The sequence below is a fragment of the Mugil cephalus genome, chromosome 7 (genome assembly GCF_022458985.1).
Source record: "Mugil cephalus isolate CIBA_MC_2020 chromosome 7, CIBA_Mcephalus_1.1, whole genome shotgun sequence".
NCBI classification, from domain to species: domain Eukaryota; kingdom Metazoa; phylum Chordata; class Actinopteri; order Mugiliformes; family Mugilidae; genus Mugil; species Mugil cephalus.
Genome location: NC_061776.1, coordinates 10,956,373 through 10,970,116, shown reverse-complemented (window position 1 = coordinate 10,970,116; position 13,744 = coordinate 10,956,373). Strand labels below are relative to the sequence as shown.

The 13,744-nt window shown below is 41.7% G+C and overlaps 1 protein-coding gene across 1 annotated transcript; it reads right to left on the bottom strand.

Annotated features, from left to right (window-relative positions):
• Positions 1-7,176: 7,176 nt before the first annotated feature.
• Positions 7,177-13,744, bottom strand: loxl5b (lysyl oxidase-like 5b). Its single transcript, XM_047588852.1, has 7 exons — positions 12,399-13,744; positions 11,786-11,894; positions 11,190-11,327; positions 10,793-10,949; positions 8,689-8,784; positions 8,431-8,546; positions 7,177-8,118 (listed from the first exon to the last, which is right to left on the bottom strand). Exons 1-7 carry the CDS (start codon positions 13,093-13,095, stop codon positions 8,112-8,114), a joined length of 1,320 nt encoding a protein of 439 aa, XP_047444808.1. The 5' UTR covers positions 13,096-13,744; the 3' UTR covers positions 7,177-8,111.

The window sequence follows — 13,744 nt, the reverse complement described above, 5'->3', positions numbered from 1 at the left end:
TCACCGCCTGTCTCTGGGAAAATCATTTATGCATTCACTGACTGAAGCAAGATTGGTTGAGGAAGTTGTTGTAGAAATACTTCTCAGGCTGATCTGGAGATGGCGGTCTGTGATCTCTCGTGGCCTTATTCTGTCAGGGCTGCCGCGTCCCGGGCCAGCCAGGCCAGCCTCCGTCTCACTGTTTGTTTAAATCTTGTCTGAGAATTTCACCACTCTGCTCTCACAAACTTCTGCTGCGATCGGAGCACACACCGCCTCCTTCGGAGAAAGAAACACCACAATCCCGTTCGCCTTTCAACACACGCCCGCCTCTCTTTGTTTTCGCGTCGCTGACGGAGAGCTGCAGTGACAGATGGAGGATGACACATGAAAACTGTTAACTGCCACTTTGTCACTCACTGTCTGCGTATTCCACCTTGTGTTAAAACTGAGATCAAGAGTTGATAAATGCACAGGGCCGTGTTTACTTGGCGATGATGCATTTACTTCTCAAACATGTCATGGATGATGATTTGACATCCTCTTACCAGGATTGTTTAAATAACCAGTTTAAATACTGATATATTTTTGAATAATTATTGTGTCCATAAAATGTCAACTTCCAGCTCAATGTTTCAAACCCAGGAGGATACACACAGTTAACCCCGCGGATGCTAACATCTCCTGTTACTGCTGTTCTAGCTTTTAGTATTGGAGCTAGTGGATAAACACTCAATATTCAACAACTGTTTTACTCTTAAATACTAATTCCATGCAAAATGTAAGCCAAAGCTACTTCCCATGTCAACCCAGCAGCTTTTATTTTCTGATAAACAGTAGGCTAGCTAAATAAGCATTTTAAAGAAACTTCCAGACTTCCTGACGTTGCAGTAAAACGTTCAAAGTTCATTAAAACAAAGATCAGTCAGTTAATCTGAAGTTCCAATTATGTTCAATTGAAAATTTGGCTAGCATTCAAATTAAGCTAACATCCATATTACAATAAGGTTGGATTTAAGCTAACATTACAATTAAACTAGGGTTCATATTAAGCTAGCATTCCCATTAAGCTAACAATTCAATTAAGATAACATTCATATAAAGTTAACAACCAATTAATCAGACTTTTAAATTAAGAAAACATTCCAAATAGGTTAAGGATCAAATTAAGCTAACAATGGGCTGGGTGCTAACCAGATGTTTTATTAGTTGTAGCTGGTTGTCTTGATAAGGTTGCATTAAAGTGAAGCTAATAGTTAAATGAAGCTAACAACAAGATGGATGCAAAAAATAATAAAACTAAACATGATAATAATGACATGTTAATAATATGATATTGTACCAAAAGACTGATGCTAAAGCTATGTTGCAGGTCAACAGGTCAGAAACACAAATAAAAACAATGTTCTTGTGCTGTTCAGTCCCCTGGTTGCAAAGAAATAATGTTAATGTCTGAATACTGATTTCATACATAAGTTAACCAGAGAGACTTTTATTTCCACCCAACAACAGCTCATTTGGTTGAATTATAGCTGTTTTATTAGTAGGTAGCCGGCTGGTTTAATAGGTTAATAGTCCAGTTAAACTAATATTCAAATTATGTTCCAGCTAAATTAACGTTTAATAACATTCAAGTCCTATCAAAAGTTTTCAAATCAAAGTTTTTAAAAACACAATCATGTCAAATATGTTATAATATCTTGAAAATGTTCTTGAAAACTACAAATATACTGTTGCATGCAGGTGCTTATGTTACATGAAACAACACAGAGGTAAAGGTACAATTAAATAATGAGGCCTTTGGGAATGTTTCCTCAGACTTATTTAAAAAAAAAATATGACTAAATTACAATATTTTCACTTACCATGCACCTCCACCATTTCTGAAAACATCGTCAGACACCTCATGACTCAAAGTTTTTGCGATTTCTAGTTACAAGGTTGTGAATAACATGAGGGCAGTTATGCAAAAGTTTTCCTGCTTCCTGATCGAAAGAAAGATTTAGGCAGTCAGATAAAAGCAAGCTTGTTTTTTTTGTGTGTGTGTGTGTGTGTGTGATTTCTTTCATCTACTTTGTTTGACTGAGCTTGAACTTTAAACTTGTTAGGAGAACAAAGAAAAGTTTGGCTCCCTGGATGAATACCAAGTTGAAATTTGCCAAACAACTATCAATCCTTAGTCAGTGCAGCGTCTGCAAACCAGGATTTCAGGGTCTGTGGCACCTAAAAGCCTGATGGGCTTTGAGAAAGGCCATGTCTTGTCCTGCTGCCCAACTCTGACTTTCTGCACGAACCACCTATGAATCTTGTGAGACACAAGGCGCTCCGACTGAGCCGCTGGCCGTGCCGTCTTTATAAATACTGGAGTGAGTCTGGAATGTCAGACGGAGATTCAAACCAAGAACAACACCGACTCTGAGTGCCGCCATCTCCTGTTTGACTCATAAACCTAAAAAAAATAATAATACGTGAGTAGGATGCTGTTGATGTCACAGGTGTTGAACAGTGTCCGGTAGAGTTTGTTCTTTCCTGATCTATTTAGGTTTTGGATGGAAGAAATACAGTACGCTGAACAAGTGCTGCCTTTGTCTCCGAGGCAGCTACAGCAGCTAGGTGCTAATGGAGCCAACCAGCCTCCTGAAGCACAGGAGCAGCTTTCCACATAAGGACGTGTAACTTAAGCATAAAGGCTCACTGTTGTAGGGTATTTAGTCACTAGACCAGCACCATTATCAGATAAGGTTACAGATAAACTTAAGTAGGTACATTATTACTGCCATTATAGGCCATTTTGACAGTTATTTGAATAATTTTAATTGAAGCTAGTGTAATTATTATGTCAGTATATATCACATTACATGCCCGTATGTCTATTTTTGACTTATTAAATGACTCATATCCACAGTGCTGTCAAACATCTGTCTGCGGGCATGGTGTTTTTACCACGTAATGTGTTATTAATTGATAATGCTAACACTGGCTAACCTATCTGGTAAGTAAACTCCACCGTATTGTTGCCTTTTCGACTTCTTGCGACCAGCTCCTTCACCGCTGCAGCATGGTGAGAGGTCAAACCACTGAAAGTCTGCAAAGAGGAGACTTTATGAGTTTAGGATGGAATTAGCACCGTTTAGCTGAAATTTCCACAAAGGCGATGACTTCTTCTTAATGCAGCCGGAAACAGATTGAGAGTTTGAGGTGAGAGATGAGGAGCTTACAGACATTACAGTGGATCAACAGTCAGATAAAAACAAATCCTCCGGGCCATCCCTCCACATACCACCCAAGTGACAATACCACCCAGCTTGAAAGAGAAACACAATTCATCATCAGTCCCGCTTGAAGATGACTCCACTGTGTTCCTGATGTAGCTTTCACCGGCCAAATTTACGACACCGTGTCTGCCCCCGTGTTGAGGAAGTACCCCGGCGTGTCTGCTCCACACGCCCTCGCCGGTCTTCGACTGACCTCAGCTCTGTTCTCAATCTCAACGGGATGACAGAGCGGCTGAGGAATTTCTCTGCTCCGTGCCTAAACCAACCGGCAAAAGGCGCTCTCTTTGGGGCTGAGCACGTTCCTCTGTTACGGCCCGGCTTTGTTGAAATATGACCTGTAAATACCAAACCCTGCCCTTAGTAACCTCTCCAAACACTGCCTACCTACGTGCAGATGCATCCGGAAAATGTCTCCCCTTGCCACAGTATGTTCGGTGTAGGCCACAGGCACATGGCAGCACCCTGCACTTCCTCACCTTACCTACCTGTAGGCTGGATTTTATTTGCAGAGGCCAGATGAAACCTGCCAACCTGCCTTTTTTCCTTTTTTTTTTTTTTGGGTCAGTGCTTGTGTAAGGCTAACGATGAGACGCTGCCCCAGATGTTGGTGTGAAGCTCCACAGCTGAGCAAACAGTTGGTGTCTTCTCTACAGCATGACATGTTTAAAATGACATGCTGGTCCAAAATAAGAGCAGACCAGCTGAGGAGCATCAGGTAATCAGTGAATGACTGATTCTACCACTGGTCATCTTATTAGATTTAACTGCTTGAACTCTTGGCTCCAGGAATCTGAATGATGGTTTGACTCTGAGGTGATTAACAAGTAATGGGGACATAAACAAAGAATTATTGTTGGACTCTAAGCAACAGCACACAATTTAACTAGTAATTAAGACTCTATTGCTGCTGCTGCTGCTGCTACTTCTGCTGCTGTGGTATTAGCTTATCTTAAAACAGTTTGATATTTGACTAATATATAAAATAAAAGATGACAAACCATACTTCCAAGCTTTTAGTACGTTTTCTGTAAAATAGCATGAATATTTTGGGATCAATGGAAAAGATTTTTCCTTCTTTCTTTTGTAAAGAAACTAAAAATGTGTCTGCGGTCCAGACTGAAATATCTCACTATTGGATGGATTGCCATAACATTTCTGTACAGAAAACAGAAACAGAAGTCCCCCAAAGGCGGAATGGCTGAAATGGAGATGCTCATGGATAAACCACAATGGTTCATGGCCAGTAAGCAATGAATCATTAAAAAAGTCCTTTCCCGTAGCACCGCATCTATCTAGCTAGACACCCCCCTGATCGGTTGCTGAACTAGTCTGAACTAAGATGCAGACTCGGGGAAATACTATACTTGAATAAATATCAGCACATTTATGAGATTAGGAATGTGTCCACGCGCTAATGCTAGCATTTAGCTCACGGCCACAGCTAAATACAGCCTTGGAGACGTGCTAGCATGACTTTGTAATGAATCTATCTATCTATCTATCTATCTATCTATCTATCTATCTATCTATCTATCTATCTATCTATCTATCTATCTATCTATCTATCTATCTATCTATCTATCTATCTATCTATCTATCTATCTATCATTAGTCAGACTTGGCTAGCAGCTAACAAGTTAGATTATCCCTCCTGATGATGCTAGAGTAGTCTAAACTAAGATGCTGACTCTGGGAAATATTATACCTGAATAAATATCAGCACATTTTGCATGCTAATGCTAGCATTTAGCTTGCAGCCCCGGCTACATACAGCCTTGGGGACGTGCTAGCGTGACTGTGGACTTTCAGTCTGGTTTATTTTTGCCTGTGAGCTGATCTCAACATCAACCCTCCGCTGCAGAAATCCTCGGCTTAAACAGTCACTGTCTGCAAATATTGTCTTCAAAATTCCTAGACGGACAGGAATGGAGTCAACTAAATAGGAGTAGGGGGGATTTTCCAGACACTTTCAATAACAGAGACAATCTATTCTGGCAGGGGAGCACTTTGGCAACTTCCAACGTAAACCATTTGAATTGTGCTTAATCTCCCCGGTTCACTGCTTTCTTTAGCCGAGGCTGAGCTCCGTTTCGTTGTAAATACCCAACATCTGTGCATTTAACAGCGCATACATTGTCTGCAGCCTGTTTTCCAGTGCCTCTTTCAAACCCACTTTGCAATATATTAAGCTTTTCTGAGATCTGTTCAAGGTAAAAACATCTCTGTGGAGTGAATACACCCAGTGGAAGTTTAATATGTCTTTCATTCTTGTGCCGTTTGAAGCTGTCTAGCGCCGACTGCAAAAACACATCGGTCCTCGGTAAAAACAATCGTTCAGTGACGTTGGAGATATTCTCTGGTGGTCCGTGTCTGTCCTCCCAGTCAGACAAAAATATCCCAGTGCTATTAAAACAACAGTCACCTATAGATGTGATACTGAGCTGGAGAAAGAGTCCCATTACAGCAGAGACTTTTTAACATACAGCAAAGGAAGACTGTGAGAAAAGGCCTCCATTCATGGTGCTCTGTCTGTGTTTTAGGAGATATGGCAGGGATGTATAAGATCCTGCGGGTTGTGTCTTCACAGAGGTCTGTCAGCAAACAGCGTCTGTCAGCAAACAGCGTCTGCCCGCGGGCCTGTTTGTCTCTGAGGCCACGATCGGCACGCATCACTCAAAGTAAAGCTCCTGCATTCAGGCTGATGTAGTCTGTCAGCTCATGCGGTGCTGGCATTTCAAACTCTGTCTAAGAGAACATTTTTATTCTGCAGTCGTCAGTTTACAAACTTGAGAAAATATTTTGAGATCAGCTTTGGTTACTTGGGTTGCAAAAGAAAAGACCTGTCATGGTGATAAACTCCTACCTCCTCGGTATTTATTGCATCAAATCATGACAAACAGAACACGATGCATAACTTCAGCAATGTTTCAGTTAGTAACACAAATGCATATAATCCACTCTACAGCTCTAACCAACATAAAACGAGTTTTTGCAGCTCTGTAGTTGATTTTTTTTTTCTCATTGTCAAGGATGAATGAACTGATTGATTATCTGTGTGTATTATGAGTCGTTCTGATAGGAGTATATTTTTGCTTGATCCCCAGCTTAAGCCCCAGCCCTCTAACATCTCCGGTCTCCAGCTGTTTAAGGACATTAATTTGCTTTTAAAATAAATAAAACTAAACAGCTGTGAGCTGTCAGGCTCAGATCACACAATATCAGCCTGTTAAAAGCCCTGCCCATGAGATTGAAGTCGTAATGACTGAACATGCATATCAGGCAGAAGTGTCAAAAACTGCAGTTCCTCAAATAACCACTTGAGGCTGACCACAAAAGCGAGTCAACCGAGTCCTTTTTTGCCAGTCTGGTTAAATTTCATTCCCACTTCCTGCTTCAGTTACCATTTCCTGCTTCACATTTAACAATGGCGACTGGAACTTTGGCCAAAATTTGGACGAATAGGCCGAAATACTTGTTAACTTTGTTAAATTTCCTCAGTTAACCTGAGTTAACCTGACATGTTCTACCTTTCGAAAACTGCAGGAAATACTTTAACAGAAACACATTACTACCAAGTGGACCAATCACAGCTCTTGTGCGTAGCTACATTTCTAGGGAGGTGCACGTTAGTCTGGACTGTCAAATTGACGCAGAAGCCTGAACCGTCTATTATGCAGAGTCAGGCACTTCCAAGATGGCCTCAACATTGAGATTCAAAAAACAGAAATCCCGTAGGTGACTTTTTAGAGGACTTATTCTGTCTTTACGTACAGTTTACAGCAGGGGTCCTCAAAGTATTAAGTGGGGACTCTCTACCAACTATATGTGTTCCATATTAAACTCGGCCTAGTGCTAATTATAAATATACATCATTATTATCATTTTACATTCAATATTAAGCTATTCAAATAATACACAGGTTCAAATATTATTGTTTATTTCAAATGTGTGCAACAGTAGGGGGCATGCAACTCCCATAAACATAAACATGTCTAACTGACAGATTCAAGTTTTAACTTTAAACATAGCTAAATGTAGTAGAGACAGTGAATCACCCATCATCCAATAATGGCACACATACTCCGGCATTAGTGAGATGTCTGACCCTGAACAGAAGCACACAGTGTTGATGGGAGCAAGCTGCACTGTTAGCTTCTCTTCTGCTAATATTGCAAATATATATAAAATGTATATATAAAATGTCTAATCAAGCAAAGATTTATCCACCCCCCTGCAGTACCTCTGCGGACCTCTAGGGGTCGCGGACCCCCTGTTGACCTATGGTCTCTCAACAACTGATTGTTTTATCCTGTTTGGTGTTGAAAACAATCATTCCTTCACCTAATGTGTGAACCTTCACAACACAGATTAGAATTCAGCCTAATCTCAACCACAAGACACTGTTGGTTTTGACCTTTTTTTATGTGACTTGTCGACAACAACAAATGATCCTTTAAATAAAAACTGTAACAATGTGCACAAAAACGAGGACAAAGACGACCAAACACATTTCAAGCACCCAAGGATCAAAAGCATCTAAGAACAGTACTTGTATCTGTTAAGGCAAAAACGGGAAGATGTAAATTTGCAAAGGCACATTTGTAGAAATACATCTAAAAGTCAAGTAATTTTAATTATATATCACTAGTTCCATTTACTAAACTGATGTAAACTGACTTTGCATTTATTTCCACAAATAAAATGCAACCTAAGACTCCAAAGCAGGAATGTAGCTCACAATAAGACCTGTAATACAAACGTTACCAAGTGCACTTTTTCTTGGTGTCGCTGTGATTGTACAGTACAGCCAGAGATGTTTTACTGCCAAACTCCTCCAGACGCCACAGAAAGCGAACTTCAACCCCTGGAAAAACAGGCAGAAAAAGACTTAACGGTGAGTTTTTTTTTCAACCACTTTTTGTGTACTTGTAATTCCGCGCCACCGTCCAAAGTAAAAGATATTTTCATGGGCTGAGAAATTAGTCTCGCTTGATGGCGCGGCCGTATTCAGCTAAATCAACGCCTTTTCAAGTGTTTATTCTACAGAGACGTGCGCACGATTTCATTCCAAAACACATCTGGAATATGCACCGAATTAATATGCTCTCAGTAAACGGTGTGCGGTGGTTTTAAAATGTGTTTAAAATTGAAAATTAAAGGAAGTCTCCAAACGTACATTGTTACTCTGCAGTTGCGTGTCTGAACATAAGTTCCCGTGTATGTGATATCACATCTCACTACGTTGTTGTTGTAGTCTGACTCCAGGACGTGGAAGTTGGGATTCACGGTAACCTGACAAAAACAAACAAACAAAAAAAATATTATAAATAAATCCATGAGCAGCTCTGCAGGAACATTTCTTAGTGAAATAAAGCCATAAATTGACAAAACTGTGCAGGTGAACGGCTCTAAACTCATGTGAAACATGTGTTACCTTCAAGACGTAGTTTCCCGGAGGTACATCAGTGATGTCGATCCACTGACAGTCGATGTTGGCAGCGTACACATCGTGGCATCCTGGGCTCAGCCCCTGAAAACACAAGCCGGCGCACCCTCAGTGCGGTTAAAAACTCCGACTACAAGCGCTGCAAATGAAGCAGTTTCTGTTATATAAACAGTTCTTGGAAGCAAAGCTGTCATAAGAAACCAACGCTAAGTAGCGCAAAGCCAGACAACAGTATAATAAATATTCCTGTGTCCTCAGGAAGTTTTTTTTCCCCTTTTCGCTGGCATGCGCCAGACTTTTAGTTAGAAAAACATTTCTCAGAAGTGGATCTGGAAGATTTGCAAAAGAACTGCAAAACAAAATGAACTGTGCAGCGCGGAGCTGCTTCATGTACAGTAGGCCTCAACTTAAATGTGATGACTCTGCAGAACGTGTCATCATCTATTTTTTATGAGTATTTTCTTTCTCTCAAAAATCTGAAAACTCTCGGACTGAACTATTAATCATCTCTTTTCAGATTCAAAGTCAAGATTCAAAGTCACAACTGCACATGGCGGATGTGGTAAGCATACCGGGCTCTGCAAGAGCACAAAAAAGAGCTCCACTACAGTCTTAGACTTCTACTGGAAATCTTCACGCCTAATAAGTCTGCTAATCTTAACGACTGGGTATCTTGACGTTAAAGCACACGTAGATGTACCGTTCATGGTGAACAGCTCTGGAGGAGCTTTGTTAAATGACTGATGTAATCTCCTCTTGGCCTTGGACACCTTGAAGAAAGAAGACACCCTGAGAGTCTAAAGTCAAAGAATGCGGTTGTTTAATAAACAAAAGGGGTTTAATAAAAATTGGATTTAATACTTTTTGGAGCTCGAGGTTGGCGAACTTAGGATACATCAGATAAAGTATTGATTTAAAAAAAAAAAAAGTGTATAAAATTCTTTCCCAGAAATCTCAGAAAACCTTTCGACCGCCTTAGAAATTACGTCACATCTGCATTCGGATTTAAATCTGCTAAATCTCACAGCTCACAGGGTCTGGACATGAGACAACACTTGACGTTTGAGTTACACAAAGGCCTCTTTCTGCTCTTTCTTTCCTATTTTAATGTCTCACATTAAAGGCAACACTTCTACGTTTGCTCCAGAGGTGGAAGAATCCGACTATGTTTCACTGGATCAGAGTAAATGAAGATGGAGGATCACACATTACCTGCACCGGTGCTAATAAAGTGGAGCAGAGACCTTTTAGAAATCTTTTTTTTAGTAGAGGTCTGTTTAGGTAAGCTCTCCAAATTGGCTACTTTGGCACATTTGGGCACCATCTGTATGCACAGCTGGCTCCTGTCCCATAAGCTGTGGAGTTCTGTGGGCTAATGTTTTCCCATTACCTTATACGTTTCTGCAAATGGGCACTTTTTTAACATTCGTGCCAAAATAAAAAGAAAAAAACGTACGAGCTGCTGAGTGACTGAATCGTTTTTTGATTTTATGTTGCACGAAGGAGTTGAAAACAAAGGGGTCCCCAACATTTTTCAGGCCAAGGACCCCAAACTAATGGAGAGATTAAGTAGGGACGCCCTACCTATTATATGTGTTCTATATTAAACTCAGCCTAGTGCTATTTATGAATATACATTATTATCATCATTCTGCATTCAATATTAAGCTACCCCTTGTTCCTTTACTAAAATATGTTGGATTCATGTTAATTTAAAGAAATTTATGAGGGGGAAATTTAAAAAGTACATAAAAAATGTCTAATCAACCAAAGATTTTGCGACCCCCCCCCCCCCCCCCCCCCCCCCCGCAGTACCTCCGCGGACCCTTAGGGGACCTATGTTCTAAAGAAACCAATGATGTTTCAGTAGTCTTCACATATATAACCTCTACTTTTATCCTTTATTCCCTTTCATTCTTCTCTTTTCCTCTGTTCAGTTTTATTACTGTATATTTTTGTTTTTAAAATTGTGCTCATGTTTATTCCATTACTGTTTCATTTATTATTAAGCTTATGTACGATTATTTTTGCACCTCTGTGCAGCAACAGAGGTTCTTTTTAGAGATAAACTTTGACTTGACGTATATTTCACCTGCGTATGAGATGTGCAGGCGTATCGCCGCCTGAACCCCTGGTCACAGGCCGTGTCCTCCAGACAGAAACTGGCCTTGTGTCCTTCTGCCACTTTCCGTCCCGTGTTGATGTCCAGCAGGTCGTAGTTACTGAAGGCGTCCATGCTGTGGAAGTGCCTGATGGGCGTAAAAATAGGAAAAATAAAGCAGACTAATCATTTATTATTCCTGTGGCAGGGCTCAGGAATGCCTTTGAGCCTTGACGTTATTGTTATTTAATTTTTTGAGGCTGTGGTGTTTCCCCGGCCTTGTCACATCTGATCTTATTGGAGCCGAACTAATCCCCAAAGACATTTTTTTTTAAAATAAACATGCGTGGTTGTTTAATTTTTTTGCTTTCAGGCAGAGTAAACTCACTGGTGACAGCTGTGCCAATCCCACTGATATCTGGGCTTCACAGGGAGGAAGTCGGTGGTGCCTTGGTTCTTCACTTTCTGTGGGAACCGGAGGAGGACTCTGAAGTCGATGTCTCGCACCGCGGGCCCATAAGCCGACCTTGGAAGGATCACAGGGGGGGAAACAGGCATAAGCTGCGTTGGAAAGTGCTACTGGCCGAGCTCCCGGGTCCAGTTTTCTCAAAAGTAACAGAGCGCAAAGGGTTTGTTCCATTGTGCTTAATGCTTTTGGGAAAATCAACCCAGAACATTTATGTCTTGGCAGGACATCATGTTGGAGAATCACTGCTCCGTGATAACATCAGACAGTTTTCATTACTCCATCTACAGAAGAGTCATCCAAACACATTAACAAGTGGTACTCGCATAATTGAAAGAAAACACTGAAAAGTTGTGCTCAGACCTTCAGACCTGTAACACGAACCATCAGTGATAAAAGCAAAGGCAACATGTCTGTGTGTGTGTCTCTGTGTGTCTGTGTGTGTGTGTGTGCCTCTGTGTCTACGTGCCACTGTGCATGTACTGAACAAATGAATCACTTTTGGCAGCATGGATCACCTGGCCAGACAGTTCTCCTCAGCCGCACAGCGCAGTGCATACATCTGCATGCGCTGGACGTAAGCACCTGCTTGGATGGCATATGGGTCTGGCACGAGGTCCGGTAGTCCTGGAGGAAGAGGAGGAAGAGGAGGAGGAGGGGATTAATTCTGAGATAATAATTTTGCCAGTGTATCCATGGTGAAAGCAACACACTGGAAGAAACAGGCTGAAAAGGAAGGCAGTTGCTTGGCTGGGTGTTTTGGATTCCTTAGCTGTCATTCTGACATCCAAATACGATTTCTTGTCTTTCCTTCACATTAAGCTTTTTTCTATTTAGATGACTTACAGACAAACCAGCTGATGGTTCAGATATTTTCCTGGCCTTCCACTAAACAGTTTTAGTTGGAGCCTCTGTTGTAATTGGTCATTTTAATGTGTTTCCAGCCTAAAAATCACGGTCTGTGTTCTAGGTTTATCTTAATATTAATCTGAGACAACTGACTCCTTTAAAAAACTGCAGGAACAGAACAGAGCAGATTATTAAAAGCAAGAACATCAGTTTCCTTGTCCACATAGTAGACAGACTTGAAAAGTCCAATGAGGACTCACTGTCTGTGAATGGGCCACTCACCGTTTTGGAAATATCTTGTTCCGTACCCGTTGCCTGGCGGACGGCGCGTCCGGGCCGGTGTCCTCATTCTTGGGGGGTACATGTTGTATAAAACAGAATTCCCGTGGTTTTTCAACGGGTTTCGAGGGTCGTCGTTGACCATGTTCTCTCCATTACCGACAGCCTCGTTTGAAACATCCTCGCCGAGAGCGGGAAACGGAGCCGGAGCCTCAGGCTCTGTTTCCACGGCTGCGGGATGAACCGGGATGGAGCGATCCGTCTGCGCGGGTTGCCTGGAGACAGGCATCGCTGCGCGCAGCAGCTGGCTCTGCGCACCGGGCCGCGGTGCAGCTCCTCTGGTGACCGGCACATACTGTCGTTGTCCGCGTGCAAAAGGTCCCGGTTCCACACTTTGATCAGTCCTAAAGGACCTGGACTGAGACTGTCCAGTTCTTACAAGCGTGGATCTTGTGTGCGCTCCCGGAATTTGGCTCCCGGTGCCATCCCTCCTGCTGCTCACATAAACCCTCGAGTGGCTTCTGGACCGAGCCGGAGGGTGGAACTCTGACCCAGTGCTCATCAGACTATAAACCTGCCCGTTGTTCTCCCACTGAATCCGGTGCCTCCAGGGGCCAGCTGTGCGCTGCTGCTGCCCAAAGATTAGTGGTGGTAGTAGTCCTTGGAAAAAGTATAAAAATAATAGTGGCCATTTTGCCATAGCAATAAAATGTAAGATATCAAATCCCTCACGGTTAGTTAAAAATTATGGACCAAGCCACGCGCACAGATGCTTTGCGGAAAGTGGATGAAAATCAGAAGCGCGCTCTCAGTTCCAGCTCTTACACAGAACAACAAACCACTTCTCAGGAAGACTGACAGTCAGAGAGGAGAAGGAGAAGGAGGGCCGAGACCTCTTTTTTCTTCTTCTTTTTATTCTTCTTCCCGATCGTTTATCGAATTCAGCCCATTTACTTTCGCAAAGTCAAACTGTTAGCAAGAGAATTTAACCCATCCCTCGCCAATTCGGTTACACAAAAACTTACGCAAGGGCGTTTGCTGAGTAAACTTTACGCACGGGTGTAAACTGAAGTCAACTGAATGTTACTATTCAGAGGTTACTTTCAAGAACCGAGGAAAATGTGGAGACAGTTCTTTGTCGTATTATGGCTTTTAAAATGCAGACAGTCGTTTCAATAATGAGGATTAAACTGTCATTAAAAAAAAGATAAAACACCTTTTTAAAACTTTATCTCGTTATGATGAAATTGCAGTTCTACGTCGAGAATGTGTTAAGATGAATAAAAACGTGCCAGATAGTTGTTTTAAGCAAATATGATGATGTTCTGCAACATCTCTACAAAAACCTG

Bases quoted from the DNA above. Each gene is read 5' to 3' on its own strand.
- loxl5b (XM_047588852.1), bottom strand. From the start codon at position 13,095: ATGGCAAAATGGCCACTATTATTTTTATACTTTTTCCAAGGACTACTA. The intron at 11,328-11,785 runs GTGATCCATGCT...GATCCTTCCAAG, and splicing joins GAGGAGAACTGTCTGGCCAG to GTCGGCTTATGGGCCCGCGG. The intron at 10,950-11,189 runs GTGAGTTTACTC...TACGCCCATCAG, and splicing joins GATTGGCACAGCTGTCACCA to GCACTTCCACAGCATGGACG.